The following is a 21,137-nucleotide window of genomic DNA, read 5'->3' on the forward strand; positions in this document are numbered from 1 at the left end:
AAAAGTAGTGAGCATTGTACTATCCATACCAGCGTTAGACGGGGACTCTAAAGGGCGAAACATTGGTAGTCTGATGTTATCACAGCTGAATTTGCATAACATACCAATTGAAAACTGTGTGGCTTTTTGCTCCGACAATGCTCCTGTTATGATAGGACACAAAAATAGGGTTTTAGCAGTTCTGAAGGAAGTTCAACCAGGTATTGCCATCATAGGTTGCATTTGCCACCTGATTAATCTAGCAGTTGAAAAAGATGCTGGAAGATTACCACTTACAGTGGATGAGATCCTTGTTGATATATTTTATTTCTTATAGAAGAGTGTCAAAAGAAGAAAGAACGCCTTCAGAAATTTCAGAACTTGCACAATAAAGAGGCATAGAAAATTCTGAAGCATGTAGTTACTAAGTGGTTATCTTTAGGCATATGTTTGGATAGACTACTGGACCAGTGGGATCCGCTTCTTTCTTTCTTCAAGGAGGAAGTAATATTATGCACCCAAAACATTTCCACAAGTTTGACATCTTTCAGAATACCTAGAGTTGAACAAATTGGATCCAAAGAGTATCAGAAGAAGAGAATTCTTGATTCTGCTACTACACATCAGTGAGAAACTACTTTTGTACTGCCTGCGACTTCATCATCAACAAGTTTCCACTCTAGGATGATGTGTTAAAGCATGCTCAAGTTGCTAGCTTAGACAACAGTGAAGACGCACAGTTTTCTTCCATTCCTTTTTCCTTGGAAAAGTTTTGTAACATGTTATGCAAGAAAGAGAATGGAAACCACAGATGAGGTGGTGAATGAGCTTCAGAGGCAGTTCACAGCTCGTCAGGTAGATGACACTTTGGCTGCAAATCAAGATGCTGCAAGTGATTCCAATTGGGCACAAATATCAAGAATTCGTGAAGCTGATGGACTTCTCAAGTATAACCGAATTTCTAGAGTAATTGCTCTCTATTCTCAACATACCCCATAGGAATGCAGAATGTGAACATGTTTTCGACCTTATGAAGTAAAATAGAACAGAGTTCAGATCATCCATGTCCAATGAATCTCTGGAGACTATTTCTAGTATGAAGACCAGGAGTTCGGATCCCTGTTATGACACAACATTTTCTCAAGACTTTTTGCAGGAAGCTTAAAAGGCCACAACTATGACTTTAAAGTCAAACTAGCATGTGATTTGCAGTGTGCATAATGTTATTTCTTGCCTGTGTTACGTTAAACAAGTTTTATTGTGTGAAGCCTTTCTCAATTATCGCATATCTGCTTAATTTATCAAGGAAGTCCTGTTTTGTATGCTCCAAACCAATATTCACCATGCCTGCTGCTGTTTAACATGGATCTACAGATCATTGGCCTATGATGTAAATAGATATGATTTCATTGAAGTATCCTGTTCAAACCATGAATTATTGTATTTGTAGCCCAAGCCAGGGTGTTTAAATTTAAATTTAAGAATTTCATTTTTAAGTCCGTATTGAACCGAGAATAATAGATAAGTAAAATTAAAAATCCACCTTTTCAATACTAATATTAAACTAAACAAGTTATAACATTTACTTAAAGTATAGATTAGTGAAAGTTCTTACGAGTTTGAACCCACATATAATATATCAGCAACCAAGTCTTGGTCAGACCCGAATGGAATGTGTCTTGGAAGTGTTGCATGCAGCTGACAGAATAACTGAAAATGTGGCCGATAGGGCTAAAGCACAATACATTTCTCTGTGTTGTGAATAGAAGGGAGCTCCAGAAACTAAATTCAAAGAATATATCTCAATATCTGATGATAGTACGGGTTTAGACATTTTCCTTGCTGACATTTTAGCAGAAAACAAACAGTATAGTATACTTTGGCAAGTAATAAAACTTTGTCTTATGCTGTCTCATGGAAATGCTGCAGTGGAGAGTGGCTTTTCCGTAAATAAATCAATTTTGGTAGAAAACATGCATGAGGAGTCAATTAATTTACAAAGACAAGTGTATGATTTCATTTTGTACTATGGAGGTGTCAAATGCATACCATTTAATCATAGAATGTTGTTATTGGTGAGATGTGCTCATAAGAAATAACAGGATTATTTGCAGAAGACGCCTGAATGACAGAAAAAAAGCTGAGCAATGAAGAATAAGTGATGAAATAAGAAAGTTGGAAGACGAAAAAAAGTTAAAAGAATGCAGTCACAAGAATGTGAAGCCAGAATTGAAGATAAAATACGCTTACTTGAAACCAGAAAAAATTATGTGTAATTTTGTTGTTGTACTGCATTTTTATTTTTTTTACATTATCACCAACATTGTGTGTTCATTAGTAATTTTAATAGTAATACTTTCATATTCATGTATAAATAAAATGTATTAACATGTATTATTATCTGACAGATCGTTATTAAATTGTATGTACAGTACTTTACTGTTCAAAATGTTGTATTTCCTATTTGAGTAATAAATATTGTGTACGGGTGTGTGTTGGACAGCTAATAGGGGTGGAGGAGGCTGTTAAAAATTGTGCAAATGCCAATTTTTTGTCAGGGAAATACAATATTTTGGTCAGGGAAATTAGTTTGACTTTCTGGCTGGGAACCCTGTATCAGGACTGAGATGGAGAGCAGACAAATTTCATTCTGTGATAGAAATCTAAATAGGAACCCTTAACATCTTGACTATGAATCAATGTATTGCAAACTAGGAACGGCAGCATACTAGGACTGAGGGGAAACTAAGTGGAAAGGTCAAGAATACAAAGAGCTCAGAGATGAATATCGCTTGCATTGGTCCGAAAGAGTCCTAGCTAACTCAGATGGGAGTACTAATGAATTGCAGAATTAAGGAGTGTGAGTTTGAGATCAAATTAGACTCTGACAGGCTTATTCAGGTGATAGTAAAGCTGGACCCTGTTCAGATTATCAATATTGTGCACCTCAGTCAGGTTGTGAAGATGTGGAAAAAGAAGGGTTTGAAGAAGCTTTAGAGAGAATTCGAAAATAGGGAATGATTGTTATTGGTAGAGGCCCTAGAAAAATGTGAAAAAAATGCTTTATTATTGATAGGAATAACTTAAACGGTGGTAGTAAACAAGATAAAAAGGGATAAAACAGTAAATAAATAAAGTTGCTTTTTCTAGCTAAGATAATTTTAATTTTTAATGCATCATAAAGTAGACCGAGCTCGATAGCTGCAGTCGCTTAAGTGCGGCCAGTATCCAGTAATCGGGAGATCGTGGGTTCGAGCCCCACTGTCGGCAGCCCTGAAGATGGTTTTCCGTGGTTTCCCATTTTCACACAGGGCAAATGCCGGGGCTGTACCTTAATTAAGGCCACAGCCGCTTCCTTCCAATTCCTAGGCCTTTCCTATCCCATTGTCGCCGTAAGACATATCTGTGTCGGCGCGACGCAAAAAAAAAAATTTAAAAAAACATAAAGTACATATCATAAGCTTATGTAAGTTTAATAGTAATAACCACGCTTTGGATGATTATGCACTTAAAAATGCCAAAAGATGTATGCAAATATGCACTAAAAATTTTGAAATATGCATTAAAAACAAACATATTTTTGATAATAATTAGCAGTTTACATTATAAGAAATTAATGTTACACTTTAAATACTGTATTGCCAAAATAATAAAAAAATTATATACCATACCATACCATAATAAAATGCTCCAGTTTGTCAATGAAATTCAAACGTCTTGATTACACGTAATCACAGCTTGAAGTAATAGGTTTTAAAACACAAACTTGTGCTTATTTTCGTTTAAAATGAGTTTGTACTCACATCACATGCCACAATTAGAGCATACTCCAGCTTGACAAAATCGGAGACTTCTAGTAACGATGCATTGTCAAATTTGCCTTTAGCCTTGGATAACACCAGAAATGATTTTAACTTTGAGGAGACCCGAATTTTTTTGCACTACACACTACAATATTTTCAGAGAAAACTTAATTAGTTAGGTTTATTATGGATCGTTCGATTTCTTCAACAGTTCCAATACTAATGTGAAGAGTCCTTTATCTTGCAATTTCTTGATGGCTGAAGGTATGCAATGCAAACTGGAACAAATAAATGTAAGTTGCTCATGAACAACATCATTGCTCAAGACTTTTTGAGCTTCTTTAATAGAAACAGCTTCTTCAGATTCGAGGTCTTCAACTACTGTACCTTTTTACTACCTCAACATAATCGACATAATAAACAGCAGCACATTCCCCATCCTGTATGAACTAGTGAAGGTGGGAGCAGCACATCATCAACTGCATCCAAAAAGTAATTTATTGTGACTTGGGGCCTTCAGAACACTCACTTCACTGTAGAGATCAACGCGTTTACTTCAGGAAAGGAAGCCTGGACTACTTCAGCAACTCGAAGTCCATGTGCTACATATGTGACTTGTATCATCTTGGGATATAATATCCCCAAGACCTCCCATGCCCATGGCTTTACACATGTAAGGTGCAGCATCAGTGCAGACCACGAGAACATTATCGTAAAGAATGCCTGATGGCTACAAGTAAGAAAGTGCATCACTGAAAAAAGCAGCAACTGTTGAGTGGTTTCACTATAGGTAACACAGCCATATTTAGTAGATATGATTTCTCTCTCTCTTCTTCCTCTCCTAAAATTCCAAACATGAAATTAGCTACATATCTTTGATCCACATCTGTTGTTTCATCTAGTGGGAACCAAATGTATTTTTCGTCAGCTTTTTCCCTTAGTTTACCTAACATTACTTTATAAAGCTCAGAAACGTAATTCTTCCTAATTGTTGATTCATCTGGGACTGGTTGTTTCATATACTCCTGCAGAAACTGAACAAAGTTCTTATTGTTTTGCTTAGCCAATGGGATGTTTGCCGAGACAAATGCTTTACACAGATTTTCATTGACTTGACTTTGTGTTGGTTCAGGTTTAACTAAAGCAGTGGTTACAAGAAGCTGGTGTTTGTTTCACGTTTACCTCCTTCTGTTTACTGTGTTTCATTGTTTGAAGATGTTGTTGAATTTTATACTTTTTAGTTGCAGTTACGACTGTGCTATGTTATTTGCAAAGTAACACACTTCCATCAGTTGAAAAGTCTTGAAACTCGCATACATATGCTTTCAATACTTCACTAACAGTACTCTTCTCCTTAAGCATTATAAATTAAGTATTTGCTCCATTATTTGACGCATATTAAGTAAGATCCTTGATAAAATTGTAAGGGAATACATCCCTTTGAACCAGTTCCAAAGAGGTTTTGTCATGACCCCTGGCTCTTTCATTAACGTGAATATTGTTGATGGCATTTTACGAACAGCTGTAATGAAAAAGATTTCAGGCTGCGTAGTATTCGTCAACATCAGCAAAGCGTTCGATAGTATTGGACACAATCACTTAAAGGCGACAATAGAGAACTCTATACTACCCAGATCCATTAAGAAGTTACTAGTCAACCTTCTCAAAGAAAACACAACACAAGTTCAAACTGCTCGTGGTCATACAGATAAGATAAACATCAAATGTGGAGTGATGCAAGGAGATCCCATTTCACCTTTCTTATTTAACTGGGGTATAAACCACATCCTTGATGAACTCACAGACATCAAAGTATCAGAAATGTATGGTTTTCAATTGAGTCCTAACACTGTACCTTTAACATCCCTATGCTTTGCCTACGATCTGGTGATCATAGCTAAAGACCAAGCAGCAGCTTCAATCCTAGTCACTTTTGTCATAAATCTGCTTCAAGAAATAGGTTTGCTTATAAATGCAGACAAATCAAATGCCATTATTATAGAAAATGGTAAACTTCATTCTGATGATATTGTGACGGTCTCTGGAAACATTAGAAGTATAAATGATAGTGAAGAAATAAAATATTTAGGGGCAACGTTCAGACAGACTTTAGTCTTCAATGAACATCAGGTACTTGAAAAATTGAAAGCTAACTTAGATCAGATTACCAGGACTCACTCACTCCAACCGCATCAAAAATTGACTGTAATAAATCAGTTTATTGGCCCTACACTGATATACCCCTTCCAGACTGTTTCGGTTGAGAAAATTCCCAAATCAAGTCTGTTAAAAGCCGACAACATGATCAGAAGCGCACTTAAAGAAATTCTACAATTTCCGAATGACACACCGACAAGTATGATCTATTCGAGCCACAAATATAAAGGGTTAGCACTAATGCGCACAACTTGGGAAGCGTACCTTCAACAGCTGAACATCAATCTTAAGCTAGAAGCTGTGAATGATTCGCACGTAAATGCTGTTCGAAATTTCACAGCAATAAAAACTCGCTGTCTATCTGAACTTCAACTCAATGAAGAGACATCAACGAAATCTGTTAGACAACTGCGCGATATACTTAGAACACGCGAATTTGAAGCTTGGTGTGCATATCCACAAAAAGAAAGAGGTGTTGAGTTATTTGCTCAAGTTCCTGCTGCTAATTCTTGGGTTACCAGAAGAGATGGTTTAACTTGTTCGGAATGGAGGGAAATGTTGAAGATGACCGCGATGGTTGCACCAGTACGTACTCTGCCGGGACGTTCTACCAGCACAGGCCACTGCAGACACTGCAGTGAGTATGAAACCTTACCACATGTGTTGGGGAGTTGCCCTCAAGGAGAACTGCTTAGGATCAAACGCCATAACATCATCAGAAACCTGATTGCTAATGCTCTCCATATCAAAAATCTAGAAGTGTACGAAGAAGTCCACTGCCTCGCCGAAGGAGGCAGCACTCGCAGGATTGATATTATAGCGATTGACAGACGGAGGAACGAAGCAGAAATTATTGATCCTACGGTACGCTTTGAATCTTCAGCCTCTCAGCCGACTGACGTAGACAATGAGAAAAAGGATATCTATAATCCAACCATCCCTTTCTTTCTTGAGTCGTATAACCTTAAAAAAATTACGGTGACTGGACTTTTCTTTGGCGCGAGGGGAACAATTCCCAAATCTTTCGTCACATGGCGACAAAAATATAAACTAGCAAGAAGCCTACAAGATGAGATAGTCGTCTCACTTATCAAATACTCCGTTTCGATTCTTCGTCACCATTTATATGGAGTTCATGCCATTTAACATGGTTAATTGTAACCTATCATTTTTTAAACATTAATCTTTTTATCTTCCCTCAAAATTGTTATTGTGAATTATTGTGTGTCTTATGGCAAATCTAGGGTGTCCTGGATCAGACTAAATAATAAATAAACCACAACCTGTTTCAACTCAACCAAAGTAAGACTGACAAGAAATAATTGTGCATGAAAGGTAACTATTTACGAAATGAGGAAAGGGAAATTACAAGAAAAATTACCCATCTAATTGCATTGCAGGTAGACAAAGCCATGGCCGGATGTAGAGGTGGTGTTGCTAAATTTAAACATGCTGGCGACCTGTCAAACAGCCTACCTGAGGATAACCAGTACAGTTTAAAACTCCAGTTATCTCAAATACATGTCAAATTTTCCAATAATGTCCTGCAGGAAGCTGATGTCTACACTCTAAGATGAAAAATACTTTTGAAATATACCCTGAATTAGTGGTTACAAGAAGCTGGTTTTTTGTTTTTAGTTTACCCCTTTCAATTTATTGTGTTTCATTTCCAAAATGTGCACTGTTAAGATAAAAAGATAAAAATATACAATTGCAATGTAATGAGAATTTTAGAAAACACACTTTGCTACATTAACATAAATTCTGCTCAGAAATGAACCCATTTAGTAAAATAAAATATACAAAATGCCTCCTTGTCCTATAAATGAATATTTGCCCTAATTTGTCCTCTTGAATTCTAACTTAATATCTTTTCCTACTTCTAAAAGCTCCGTTCAAACCGGGTGACCAGAATAAAGATCTGTATCACCAGGCATAATTGGAAACAAAAGTTATTGTGAGGGAAGAGAGGGGAAAGTGGCTGTATAGTTGGAGTGAAAAATTACAAAAGAGATGTGGATGATAACTGGAAAATGTTGTACAGCATGATGAAGAAGAGATAATGAGACAAACGCAGTAAATATCTTACCAATGACAATGGCAACCTCATTGCTGCTGATGCAGAGATTAAATGGGCATGGAATGAATATTTTGATTTCCTGAATATGAGCGATACACAGAATCTTCACTTTACAAAGGTAAAAAATGAGAGTATCCCCCCCAGACAGTGGAATAAGCAATGCCCATGCATCTGGTGAAGTGACAAGTCTGACATGGAATGATGTTGAGTATGTATGGAAATACATTAAAACTGGTGAGATGGCTTGGTTTGATGATCTGGGGAGATGATTAAGGCCATGGGAGTCACTAGCACCAAAATAATCTGTTTCATTGCATATCCTAGCATTGATATCCCTTACCTAAAATTTGAACACATTTCTTTCTCTTTTCCAAGGCGCACGTGTTAGCCGAGTGATTTAGTTATGGTTGTGGTTCCAGTTTCATCTAGTGCCTGTGGGATTTTAAAAATAATATTTCACATCTCTGGATCTTGAATGACAGGTTTAAAAATATTTTGCTTCCTAATTAGAAATGCCATACTGCACAATTTTTACAAGGGTTATTTAAAGTATGTTACAATTCTTTAAAATATATAATTCTATCAATATTCTTCGTCTGAAAATTTCTATGTTGCAATGAATCAGAACTGCTGTTATTCATGCTAATTATGACTGGCTTTAAATGTGGGACCTTTTTAGACAATCCATCTTTCTCCTAGTAGTGGTCTTCAATTTTCTTGGCGTGTTTAATACATTTCATCCAGAGTTGGGAAATTAAAATATGTAAGGGTTCTCAGCATAAAGCGTTAATTGCTTCCATACTTTTACCATTTTCTATTGTGTAAGCCATAGTATTTTTGCTATTTTCTCATTAATTTAAGCCTAAATGAGCTTGATTGGATTAAGCTCGCAATGGTCCACTGATAATCAAATAAGCTTTACTTCTAGTCAAAGCCGCTTAGTTAATTGTTCGAGCTTCGTTACAGGTGTTTGAAAATAAAGTCTGGCCAGGACAATCAGCTCTGATTTTGTTGGTTTGTTATAGTAGTCAACTCCAGGGGGTGGTGAAATATCATATTCTTTAATGTTATGCGAAATATAATTTCAGGTTTCAGCCATGGTATATTGAGGTATGATATGGAGCTTGATCTATAACGACAGCTGGCCTTTGAGGGAATAAACTCAGGACTTTCAATAACCATTCTTCATAATGAGTTAATTTCTTTTTGGTAATCACCTCTCCCTTTCTTGCCAATAAAACAAAGTTTTACTCCATCAAGAAATCCTTCTTCACTTCCAAATTGTAAAATTATCATGCATTTCCCAGCTCCAGACAGTGTCTTGAATGCTCCACAGCATCCATAAATTTTCTGACTGTACACTTTGTATTAATTATAGTTGTCGAAGTTGTTCTGTAGGGCATCAGCGTAATTTTCTTTCCACCCATGCTTCTTTGTGTGATTCTGTCTGCACCATTTCTCATCTGTAGAGATGATCGTATAGCCCTGTGCTTGTAGTTCTCTCATTCTCCTAAGGAAGGCATGTTGGGATGCAGCAACTGTAACGGACTCCATAAGCACTGGTTTTGTTTTCAGTTTTTTAAATCAGAATTTCAAGCTGTAACTTCTTTCAAAAGTGTAGAAATACACATATCAGGAAAATATGCTATATTTTCTAACAGATTATGGCAGATGTTTTTAACTGTGGGGAATACCTTGTTCATGTGAAAATCGTCTGTAGTTCTTCAAATTGTACCCAAACTAAGATCAAGTTGGATTTTTAGATGCCTCGGCCCTGATCTTACACACTGCTTTTCTCTTGACCTAGATGATGTACAGTGAAACCTCGTTAAGATGTTTCTGCAGGGGACAAGGAAAAAGAAGTGTTAAGCGAGAAAACATACTAATGAATATATGAATAAAAACTATTCCACAGGGATACGGAAACACTAGATAAGATTTTTTTCGACATGAGGGTATTTTACGCCGTGTATCCGCGTGTACAGTGAAAACTATAGGCCTATCTACCATTTCTTAAGATGAGAGGAAAGTATTAAAAGGTGTGAAAAACATGAGAGAACAAATATGATTACCTTTCCTCCTTGGGATTATAAAATAACAAGTACCGGTACACTGAAAGGTGTGAAAAACATCTGACAACAAATATGAAAACTTGTGCACAGAGGCCAACAAAATTATCGAAGTATTATTGCAGATCACACTCTAAAACAAATATTAGTAGAGGCCTTTTATTTCGGAGCAGTGGGTTATTAAACATTATTTTCTGGTCACACTCTTAGACAGTGAATTGGAGATTACATTCAACCATGTGCAACTGCGAGGAATGACTTTGGCCACCATTTTGAATCAAACAAAACTTCGGCCAATTTGAGTGATAGAGTTGAAACTTGAAGGTGTGAACAGGATAATATAAATGTATATGGGACGACTTGTGCTGGTTGATATGTTCCTTCACTACGCTGCGCTGGTGTAGATAGATGGGGATCAGCTGTCACTGAACATGTGTTTCTAAATGGGAATTAATGTGATTTAATTCAGAATTTATAGTTTAAATAAATTATTTGAAACCATGTATTCATTACTGTGGTGCTTCAGGACTTTGCATTGTGTTTACTGACTGATGACTGTGTTTATGTGCTATATATGTTTGATACAAATTAAGATATAGTGTTTCATGTTTTGAAAGTAATCTGTGAAAAGTACATAGGAAGTATTTTACAGTTAATAATGACTTAAGGACATTACTTCAGAAATTTGTTCGTCAGTAACGTAATCAATATCTCAAACGTTTTTACGTAGTTGTGCTTAGTGTTCTTTCAGTAATTCACCACGAAAATGACTGCATATCAAACTCTGTAGCAATTATGAGTTATAACTTTTAAAAAATGTCAAATGTTTAGTGTACATGCTGCGAAATATATCGCATGAAACGTATTAAATCTCTGCAGGCTTGCCACATTATCCTTATAAATACGTATGTAGTACATATGTAATTCTTACATAACTACTTAATTTATATGTTAACATGCTCAGCTTAATCAAGAATCTTACTAGTAACTTCCTCTGGAGATGCTTAATTCTCTTTTTTGAGATGAATTCCTGCTCATTATCAGCACTAACTTTGTGTTATCACCAGCACTAAAGCATACAGAGCTAATACTAGAGGAGTCCAGTATGGAATAATCATGAGTGGAAGGAACATCTCATGATTGTTTTACTATAATGTTTCGGGATAAATATAATGGAAGTTTTGAAAAAAATGTGTGGGACTGCTGCGGGATCCAGTTTGAGTCTTTGTCTTGGAATTTCCATTTTCTTTTCCGCATTAATAATGAAACTCTCACAGTTTTGAATACGTTTGGCAGGAAAATACAGACCACAGATACAAATTTTATCACTCAAAGGCAGATCTTATCGTGGTGTAGCCTTTGACCACTTGACGAACAAATTGGGATCCTTTGGGGTGAAAAAAAAAGAACCATTTGACTGTTTATCGCAACCCAACTTGTAACCCAGGACATAGCAAGTTGTTCACATATTCTCACGCAGTAGTATATTGTAGCATATACCAAAGTATACATCCTACTTCTCAAATACGTAATCTTTTTCACTTTTTCAGTTCACGAAAAGTTAACACCAGATATTCTGCGTGTATAAAACTTAAAAAAAAGACCAGAAAATGTTTACACACTTCCTCTTTTAGCTGACAAAAAGCGCGCCTACTTGGCCTTTATATCAACAGCATCGCTGCAGGTGGTGGAGAACATGTATACCGGGTCTGTAGTTCAGAGGGAGTCATCACACAATTCATTTCTATTTGTCACGGTGCGAGTTTCAACATTTGCGACCTCTGCGCGCTTATGCAAGTCAAAGACCAACTAGCTAGTCCACTTTCTGAGAGATTTTAATTTTGTCTTCATTAACGTATTAAGGAATTTCACATTTTCCATGTCCATAACTAGGCTATCACGAGACAAATATGCACCATGCTAGTCAATTTCACATGATTATGTTCCTAATCCAGATATAGGCTACCATATCACGCAACAAATATTAGCTACACTTCACTCAACACAAAATACATTTCTACCTTCTGAATGGAATGCAAAATACAAGCACAAACAGGCTCACTCTGCTATTCACCAATCTCACTGCTAACCGGCAAGCAAAACTGAACATTCCTGAGGCTAATGGCTTGCTCCCCGAAAGTGCAACTTATCTTTTGAAGTTCAGGAAGGTCGGTCCTTTCCCGTAATCACGCAACTGTGGTGATGGTTCTTACCCAAGTTGGAAATTACGTTTCTTTTAGAAGTGACAAATACAGTAACATTTCCAGGTCTAGGAAAAATGTGAATGTACTAAGCGACAATAGCAAAAATTTGTGATGTGATAATTGAGGTGTTTTTATATAGATTTAATGCGATGAGAATCAGGACTTCAAATTTACAACATGCTAAGCAGGAAAACTTGTTAATGTGGAACACACCAATGAGGTTTCACTGTATTTCCATCATTCTCCTTTGAAACAGCTCTACTCCCTTCACTGATGACGATGATAATCTGCTGCTTTCTGATACACAGGAAACCTCCTGTCTCCTACTTTCCCCCTCACTTAGAAAGACACAACTGCCTTGAGTGAGTGTCCATGGCAAAATTGCACCTGCTTTTACCGCTGCACCTGCTGCTGATCACACAGTCCAGCGCAGATACAACCTCTCAGAATCACATACCATTGTTGTCATATTTTCCTGTTGTACATTTATCCTGGGCTAAGAAAAATGACACCCGGCGAGTTGGCCGTGCGGTTAGGAGCGCGCAGCAGTGAGCTTGCATCTGGGAGATAGTAGATTCGAACCCCACTGTCGGCAGCCCTGAAGATAGTTTTCTGTGGTTTCCCATTTTCACACTAGGTAAATGCTTGGGCTGTACCTTAATGAAGGCCACGGCCAATTCCTTCCCATTCCTAGGCCTTTCCTATCCCATCGTTGCCATAAGGCCTATGTGTGTCAGTGCGACGTAAAACAAATAGAAAAAGAAAAGGAAAATGACAAGAACTTTTTTTGGGTGAATGAAAAAAATTTGTAACTAGTGTATTACACTACCAATACATGTGGCTATAATATATAAACAACTAATTACTATCAGACAAATAGTTTTCCAGGTATATATTTTTGAGTGAGCAATTCCTAGAGAAGAACCCAAAAACCCAGAATAATAATAATAATAATAATAATAATAATCGCATGGCCTCAGCTACCATGTGCAGACATTTCGATTTGACGCCATCTGGCTGTCTGCTCGTCAATTTCGACGTTCCGTTTTACTCCAGGCCCACTAGATGGCAGAAAGAGTAAACCGGATCTCTCTTGGGCGTCTATGGCTGAGTTTTAATTAATTTTGTCGGGTAAACACCAAATGTGTCACCAGAGATCTTTTACATGCCGACATCGTACGACATGGAGTATCGAATGGACTTTTTTCTGCCCTTCAAAAATCATTCAACTTCAAAAACAATTTGTCTTACATAGCCTATTGCAGAATTAAACAAGAAAAAGATTGGTATAGCTCATATTTCAGTAGGCCTATTGGTCCATTTGTAATTAAAACCTAAACTCTAGTATCCAGGAGTCAGGCTTTTATTAAATACAAACTCCCAGTGTAAAGTTTTCTACTGGGTTAAAGTAGAGACTGCTGATAACTGAAAACTTAACTTAGCACTAAATTATGTGGTGTAATGTTATAGGGTTATGTACCCACTGTGAATAACTTACAATTTGAAACAGTTAAAAGATTGATAGAATATTGCAGATTCCTGTTACTGCTTTCTGTCATGTGTTCCCTAATATATACTGTATTTCCATTAATGTAAAGGTATGGCATGAAGCCCCAAGTGAGCTTCAGCGCTCCTTGTTCGAGCATTTGTACGAGTTGGTGGCTGAATCAAGTGAGAAACGAGTGAACCTCCGCATCGTCCGTGACTTACAACTTGTGCACAGATTATTACTGATCCTACCCGACATCACAAGTGGTCACACACGTCAAGTACTAGTGTCTCTCCTAGGAGTGCTACTTGGTGGTCAACCTCGTCCAGCTGATCTCTTGGGGTAAGCACAATTTGCTATTAATGAACTTACGGGTGAAGAAATTGTTATAAAGGAAAGAAATATTTAGAGATAAGAGTAGTAAAATTGTGTGAACCTGACGAAAGAATTTTTTTAAATTGAAGATATTTTTTTTTTTAAATTGAAGAGAAGATTAATCAGTGACTGCAGTCTTGTGCATTGGTTCTCAACTGGTGGTATGCATACCCCAAGGGTATGTGAAAGATCAGTAATGGCTTAAAAACAAGTACTGTAGTAATCAAAATGAAAAACATAAGTTTCGGAACAATAAATGTTGTTTTGAATTGCTACTAATGGAGACAATTCAAACCTAGCTCACATTATTGAATTATGATTAGTAAGTATGCAGCTTTGAACCCCTACCTCAAACCACTACCGGTTGATAAATCATCTTCACTCATTCTCCTTTCCAGAACAATGACGTGTTCTTATGAAATGACCTGTGTGATAATGAACCTTGCACTGACTTATATTTGCATTGTTTCTAGAACTTCTACAGAGGAGGGGAGGGTAAATACGAAATGCATCTTTAACCAGACTGTTTGATCAGTTCATTTATTGACAGAGTATAGGTAAATATGTGTTCTTTAATTGTAATCATCGAGCGAGTTGGCTATGCACTTTGGGTCTTGTTTGTTGTTGCAAAGATAGAATGTGTAGATCTGAGTCGTCTTAGAAGTCCCTTTACTTCCTCTCGTGCAACTAACTTCTCAGCGATTGGTTCTGAGTGACACTCTGTTTGTGATTCCCTTAAATGGTATTGTTGCTGCTGCAGGTTCAGCAATAATACCGTCACTATATGTAGATGATTTTGTGCTATAGCTCAAGTAACAAGGTAAGTCATAGAGCAGCAATTATAGCAAGCTGTTACGAGAGTGGAACAGTAGACGTTAGAAACTGGCTTCTAGTTCTCAATGGACAGAACCTCTCTTGTCCATTTTTGCCAGAAACACACTCTCCATCCCCACCCTGAGCTTTATTTAAGGGGTGTTGCTCTTCCAGTAGTTAAACACATGTCGATTCCTTGGGCTCCTTTTCAATAGTAAATAATCATGGGAACCACCTGTGCTTCAATTGAAAATTAAATGTGCTAAGAAACTCAACATCTCTAACTTTCTTAGCAGCACAAATTGGGGGGCTGATCGCATGTCTGAAGTACTTTTGGTTCTCTTTCTTGTCAGAGCACCTAGTAAGGTGCCTCTATGGACAGCAAATCAACCTGATATTATCCTAGAATCGCACACTAGCCGAAAAGATAATGCGGATGCTTCCATTCATTGGAGGTTTATCAGGTCCAATGTAAGCCAGTATCCAGGATCAAGTGTGCTGTATATACAGTAGATAGCTCAAGGGCAGTAGGGAAGGTGGGCTCTTCGTTTTTCATCTTTAACAGTAAATTTTTTATTTTAGTTATTTGTTTTTAACTTTTCACTTATTGTAAACTGTGCTTTAATTTTTGACTATTTTTGTATGTTCGGATCAAATATAAACAGGAATAACTTTTTAAATTTATTGCATCAACCAAAAAAATTACACATATAGAGATCACTTTTCTACATAGTGTCCTGCCTTCGATACACATTTTCTCCATTGAATCGGTAAGTTTTTGATGCTGCCCTGATAGAAAGAAGAAGGACGTGTACGAAGCCAGTTGCGCACAAATTCTTCTACACTTGCACCCTCCTGGGTGTTTTCTGAGTGGTCCGAACAAATGGTAGTCACGGAGTGATAAAGCTGGACTGTACGGAGGGTGTTTCAGAGGTGTCCAGTGAATTTCCTCCAGTTTTTCCCACTTTAAGCCAGCGTTAAAATATGAAATGGAACCAGACCTGGTTCGGTTTTGAGGTGATGATATGGCTGATGATGCCCTTTAAAAGGGGTGAAATATGTACCATTTCATATTTTAATGAGGATTAAACCTTGATTTTATGATTGATTGTATTGAATAGGTGGAAGAAAGTAAAATATAAATTTTATACTATTTTTTATATAAATTACTTTCAGTACGGATTTCACAGTGATTCTTATAACTTGTAAAGTCTTGAGAGTGTCAAACGTTTTAACTTTTGTTTAACTGATACATTAAAAGAAGTTGAAATGTTACAAAGTAACATCTTATGGAAAATGTTGTATGCTCATAGTTATATTTCTATATCAATAATGTATTTGTCAGTTAAGACTTTATGGCCAACAACATGGCTACTAGTTATCTTCGCTTCACTAGTTCCACCTTTCAACATTACAATATTACTTTACGGCCAGCATCGTGGCTGCTAGTAGGCCACAGAGATAACTTAAATTATTACCGGTATATAAATAAATGCTTTCCAGTGATAAGGAAAGATGAGGGTCCATCTGGTTCCGGATGGTAGCACCCTGTAAGGGCCCCTGCCTAGAGTTACTAGGTGAAACCTGGTCAACGGTCTCAAAGGCGGAAGAGGAATCTGATTCTCAATGGCGGAGAGAGCGAAGAGTCTAGTGGAGTTCACCATGAATTAAAAATCAAATAAAAATCCAACAACGATTGTTCCCAAATTGGGCGGCCTTTGGTCAGCGTCTGTCTCCATGTAAGGGGCGGCTGTGAATAATCCTCCAGGGTTAACAACCTTGGTTGTAAGAAAAGGTGACTCTAGAAGTCACCCCCAAAACCCAAAGAATTATCAATCATGGAAGAGTGTGATGTGAAACTAATTACCCTAGGTGGTCAATCCACAAGCAGACATTCGGATTCTGGGGAGTCTGCAACATCACGCAAAGACGAATCGGAGCGTCTTGGAACCTCAAACAAAATAAAATACAGGAAAGAAAACTACTTAGCGTAGAGCTTCGGTGGCTCAGGCGGCAGCATGTCGGCTTCTCACCGCTGGAATTTGTGGTTCAAATCCTGGTCACTCCGGAGTTTTGTGCTGGACAAAGTGGAGGCGGGACAGGTTTTTCTCCAGATACTCCAGTTTTCCCTGTCATCTTTCCTTCCAGCAACACACTCCATTATCATTTCATTTCATCTGTCAGTAATTAATCCTTGCCCCAGAAGAGTGTGACAGGCCTCGGCATGATTCCTTTCCTCGCCGCAAGATGGGGGCTTCATTCATTCCATCCCTGACCCGGTCAGTGACTGGAAAACAGGTTGTAGGTTTTCATTTCAAACTACTTAGCCACTTTTAATGCAAATTCGCTTTTGAAAGTGGGGAAACTTAAGACTAATAGACACATTAAATGAACATAGAATCATCATAACGGCTGTGCAAGAGACCAGGTTCTTGGATGAGGACAGCTTTGAACCAAGAGGATTCAGGGTACTTAAGGGGAAGACGGGGGAAAGAGTTATGAAAAATGTTCCCCATCTTGGAACAAGTTTCGTAATCGACAAGAAAGTATTAGACTCCGTTATAAGCTTTGAGTCTACATCTGAAAGGTTATCCACACTCACGTTTAAGTCGACCAACAAAGTGTATACAATTGTGAATGTTCACGCCCCTATAAACATTGACAATAAAATGAATAAGGAGAAGGTGGAACTATTCTGGGATAAACTAGATGACACGATCCAGAAGATACCCGATAAACATAACATCATCCTTCTAGGGGATTTTAATCCCCAAGTGGGAGAGAGAGAAAAGCTTCAGGCATATAGTGGAGTGTTACCCATCACATAACAGGACCAACCAAAATGGTGTCGTGCTCATTGAATTATGCCAGGCACACAATTTGGTCCTGAAGTCACCTAGCTTTAAGAAATTGCCAAGAAAGCAGAAGACATGTATATCACTTAACCCTCTCTTGGGAGAATTCCAGTTAGATCATTTTGCGATAAAGCGGAAATTTCATAAGGAAATCCAAAATGTTAGGGTTATCAGAGGGCCAATCTCGACTCGGACCACTACTTATCTAAAGTGAAACTGAAGATCATCTCCAAGAGTAACTTTCAAAGGAAAAACCTTGCACAAAGGAGATATGATCCAGAAAAAATAAAGGAGAACAAGGAGGAATGGGGCAAGTTAACCAGCGACCTAGGAGGTCAGGACTGGAAACAGATAGAGAAGAGTCTTACAACCAAGGCAAAGCAACTTGCGCCTGTTACCGGGACGAAGAAGCACAAATGGTGAAACGAATAGTGTGATAGACTACTTGATCTGAGGAAGAAGGAGTGGCACATCTGACAAATCAAAAAGGATGAGAGTGCCTGCCAACACTTTGTGGAAACTAGGAAGATGGTGTCCAAGGGGATCAAGAAAGTTAAGAAGAAACAAGGAGACCAACTACACAGGAAGATAAATGATGACTTTGCTAAGAACAACATGAGAAATTATTAAAGGATCTTCAGGGAGAAGCTAAACAGATATGACCCCCCAACTCTCCAACTTCAGGACAAAAAAGGGAACATGGCATATAGTAATAGGGGTTACTGTAAGATACTAGCAGAATATTTCAAGGAGCTTCTAAATTGTGACGAACCACGCCAAAAGATGGCGTTCGATGGTGGACCGAAGTCATCCCCCAGCCCTGACTCTCAACCCCCATCTGTAAGCGAGATCCAGGCAATACTAACTCATATGGAAAATTTTAAGGCATCGGGGGAAAATCAGATAACAGCTGAATTATGGATGTTTGCAACCAAAAATAGAATTGTCTCACTCCAAAGACTTTTTTAAGAGATATGGAAGAGTGAGGTTATTTCAGACAAATGGAAAATGGCCCTGAAACACCCTCTTCACAAAAAAGGTTCGAAATTGGATCCCAACAACTACAGAGGGATTTCACTGGTGGATGTGACATGCAAGATATTGTCCAGAGCATTACTGCAAAGAGCTGAACCTCAGTTGGATCGCCAACTTGGGGAGTATCAAGCAGGGTTTAGGAAAGGAAGATCTTGCCCTGAACAGATCTTAAACCTCATAAACATTTTAGCATACCAGAAGGAGAGGTCAAAATCGTATATAGTGACTTCTATAGACTTCCAAAAAGCTTACGATTCCATAGACAGAGAGTCATTGTTCAATATTTTGGAGGAGTTTGGCTTGGATGGGAAAACTTTAAACATCATCAAGGAGACGCTCACAAATACATTCTCTAAAGTCAGATTCATGGGCGAACTATCAGAACCTTTTGAGGTCAGAACAGGGGTTCAGCAAGGGAATGGTCTCTCCCCCCTGTTGTTCAACTGTGCACTTGAAAAAGTTGTGAGGGAATGGAATGCAAGAACGAGAGGGGGAATAAGACTTGGAACAAAAAAACAAAGGAATCACGATTGTTTGGCCTTTGCTGACGACTTGGTGCTGCTCGCAGAAAAGTGGGAGGAAGCAAAAGATCAAATCACCGAATTACAAGAGCAGACGGGGAAGATAGGACTTAGAGATTTATTTCGAAATGATCATGACGAATATACTTGACACTCCTAAGAGAATTAAAGTAGGAGCTCAAACAATAGAGGTGGTGAAAAGTTTCAAGTACCTAGGGGAATGGATTGAATCGAACAACCTTGAAGGGAAAGCAATGGAAGCGAGAAGGACCAAAATGGAACGAGCTTTCCAGAAAACCAAAAACACATACAATAAAAAACCCTCCCTTGGAACACCAAAATTAAGCTGGAAGCACTCTATGCACCAGAGACAGGGGAGGAAAGGGCAAATGGAGAAATGCTGTTGTAAGAGAAGGTGACATAAGTGATACCAATGCAGTTCACAATGATGTAAAAGTCAGACACACAGGTGCTGCATTGATTTTTTTTCTATCACACATGTCATTATTAGAATAAGTCGACAATCTGTACCAGTATATCTATATTATCAATGGGAATCTATTTTTGCTTTAATATAAACCTAATTGCTGTTTTCAGATATTTTCCTAGATATGTTAATGTACCCATTTTTGCTTTGTTTCATTTTTACTAAATATATTCAATAAAATACTACGTGTCTGAACCACCCGGAGTATTTTTTATTGCATAAACTACCATTACTAATATTTAAAATGTTTATGCCAAAAAGTACCACATCCATTTTTATTTGTGCTATAAAACCCGAGGGCTTTACATATAAACAGAAATATTTGACTAACCGTGTAATATGATATCTTTCAACAAATGTAAAAAGTTACAGGCACATATTCTAACAGCTGTGCATATCAGAAGTTTTTTGCTTTTCCAGTAAAATTTGCATTTTGGGATTTGGTACCTTTTGGAAACAAGCTCCTCAGTTGTGCTCAATACTGGTTCGATTTTCTTATAAACTGTGTTATTTGAAGCTATTCTCCAAAGGCCATTAACTTGATAGTGTTTATTTAAACACGTTCTAATTATTATTCTTTTTATCTTAAGTATTTTTTCAAGTACAGCGGGTTTGAAAATAGTTTCACTTGCATAAGTCACCTCTGGCTGTGTGACTGTTTTTTGTTATATGTGTTTTTTGGTGACATAATGATTTTATTATATTAAACCATATATTTAAAAAAAAATTATGCCATGATAAGACGCTTTTTCACATTCATATCAGCTCCATGATAATCAGTTCCTTAAAACATGTAAAAATTATTGAGACAATTCGAAGGAATAATAATAATAATAATAATAATAATAATAATAATAATATGTTTGACCCACTGTTTTTCAAATCATGCTTAGTGCTTTAACTCGAGACTTTTTTGTGATTTTTTTCCTTTTTCTTCACATTTGTAAGCTGCTTTTCTATGTATGGCTTGATTTGTCATCATAAATTTTCAAGTCGACCATAACTTAATCTTCCACATTATACAGTATGCACAATTTTACTATAGGTGTGTGTTTGTATACTGACCTCTTTGTAAAGAGTATACAATTCAAGCAGCAACGATTGTTTAATCCCTTTTTTATTATGTTGTAACTTTTTATCCATATTTTATATAATTTCATAAAATTTATAATAGATCTAAATACTTATAATTTTACTTAATACCTTCGGAGAGGGCTTACAATACTATGGATAAATTGTCTTCGTCTAAAATTTAAATTAAGGATTTTTT

General features: G+C 37.3%; 1 protein-coding gene across 1 annotated transcript in view; it reads left to right on the forward strand.

The window, feature by feature from the left end:
• Positions 1 to 21,137, forward strand: part of bchs (WD repeat and FYVE domain containing 3 bchs) — a 478,767-nt gene that overhangs the window by 229,238 nt on the left and 228,392 nt on the right. The window contains exon 25 of the mRNA XM_067152491.2: positions 13,891 to 14,123. Coding sequence (XP_067008592.2) covers positions 13,891 to 14,123 — 233 coding nt within the window. The remainder of the gene's footprint in view (positions 1 to 13,890; positions 14,124 to 21,137) is intronic.

This window comes from Anabrus simplex, chromosome 8, assembly GCF_040414725.1.
Source record: "Anabrus simplex isolate iqAnaSimp1 chromosome 8, ASM4041472v1, whole genome shotgun sequence".
NCBI lineage: Eukaryota > Metazoa > Arthropoda > Insecta > Orthoptera > Tettigoniidae > Anabrus > Anabrus simplex.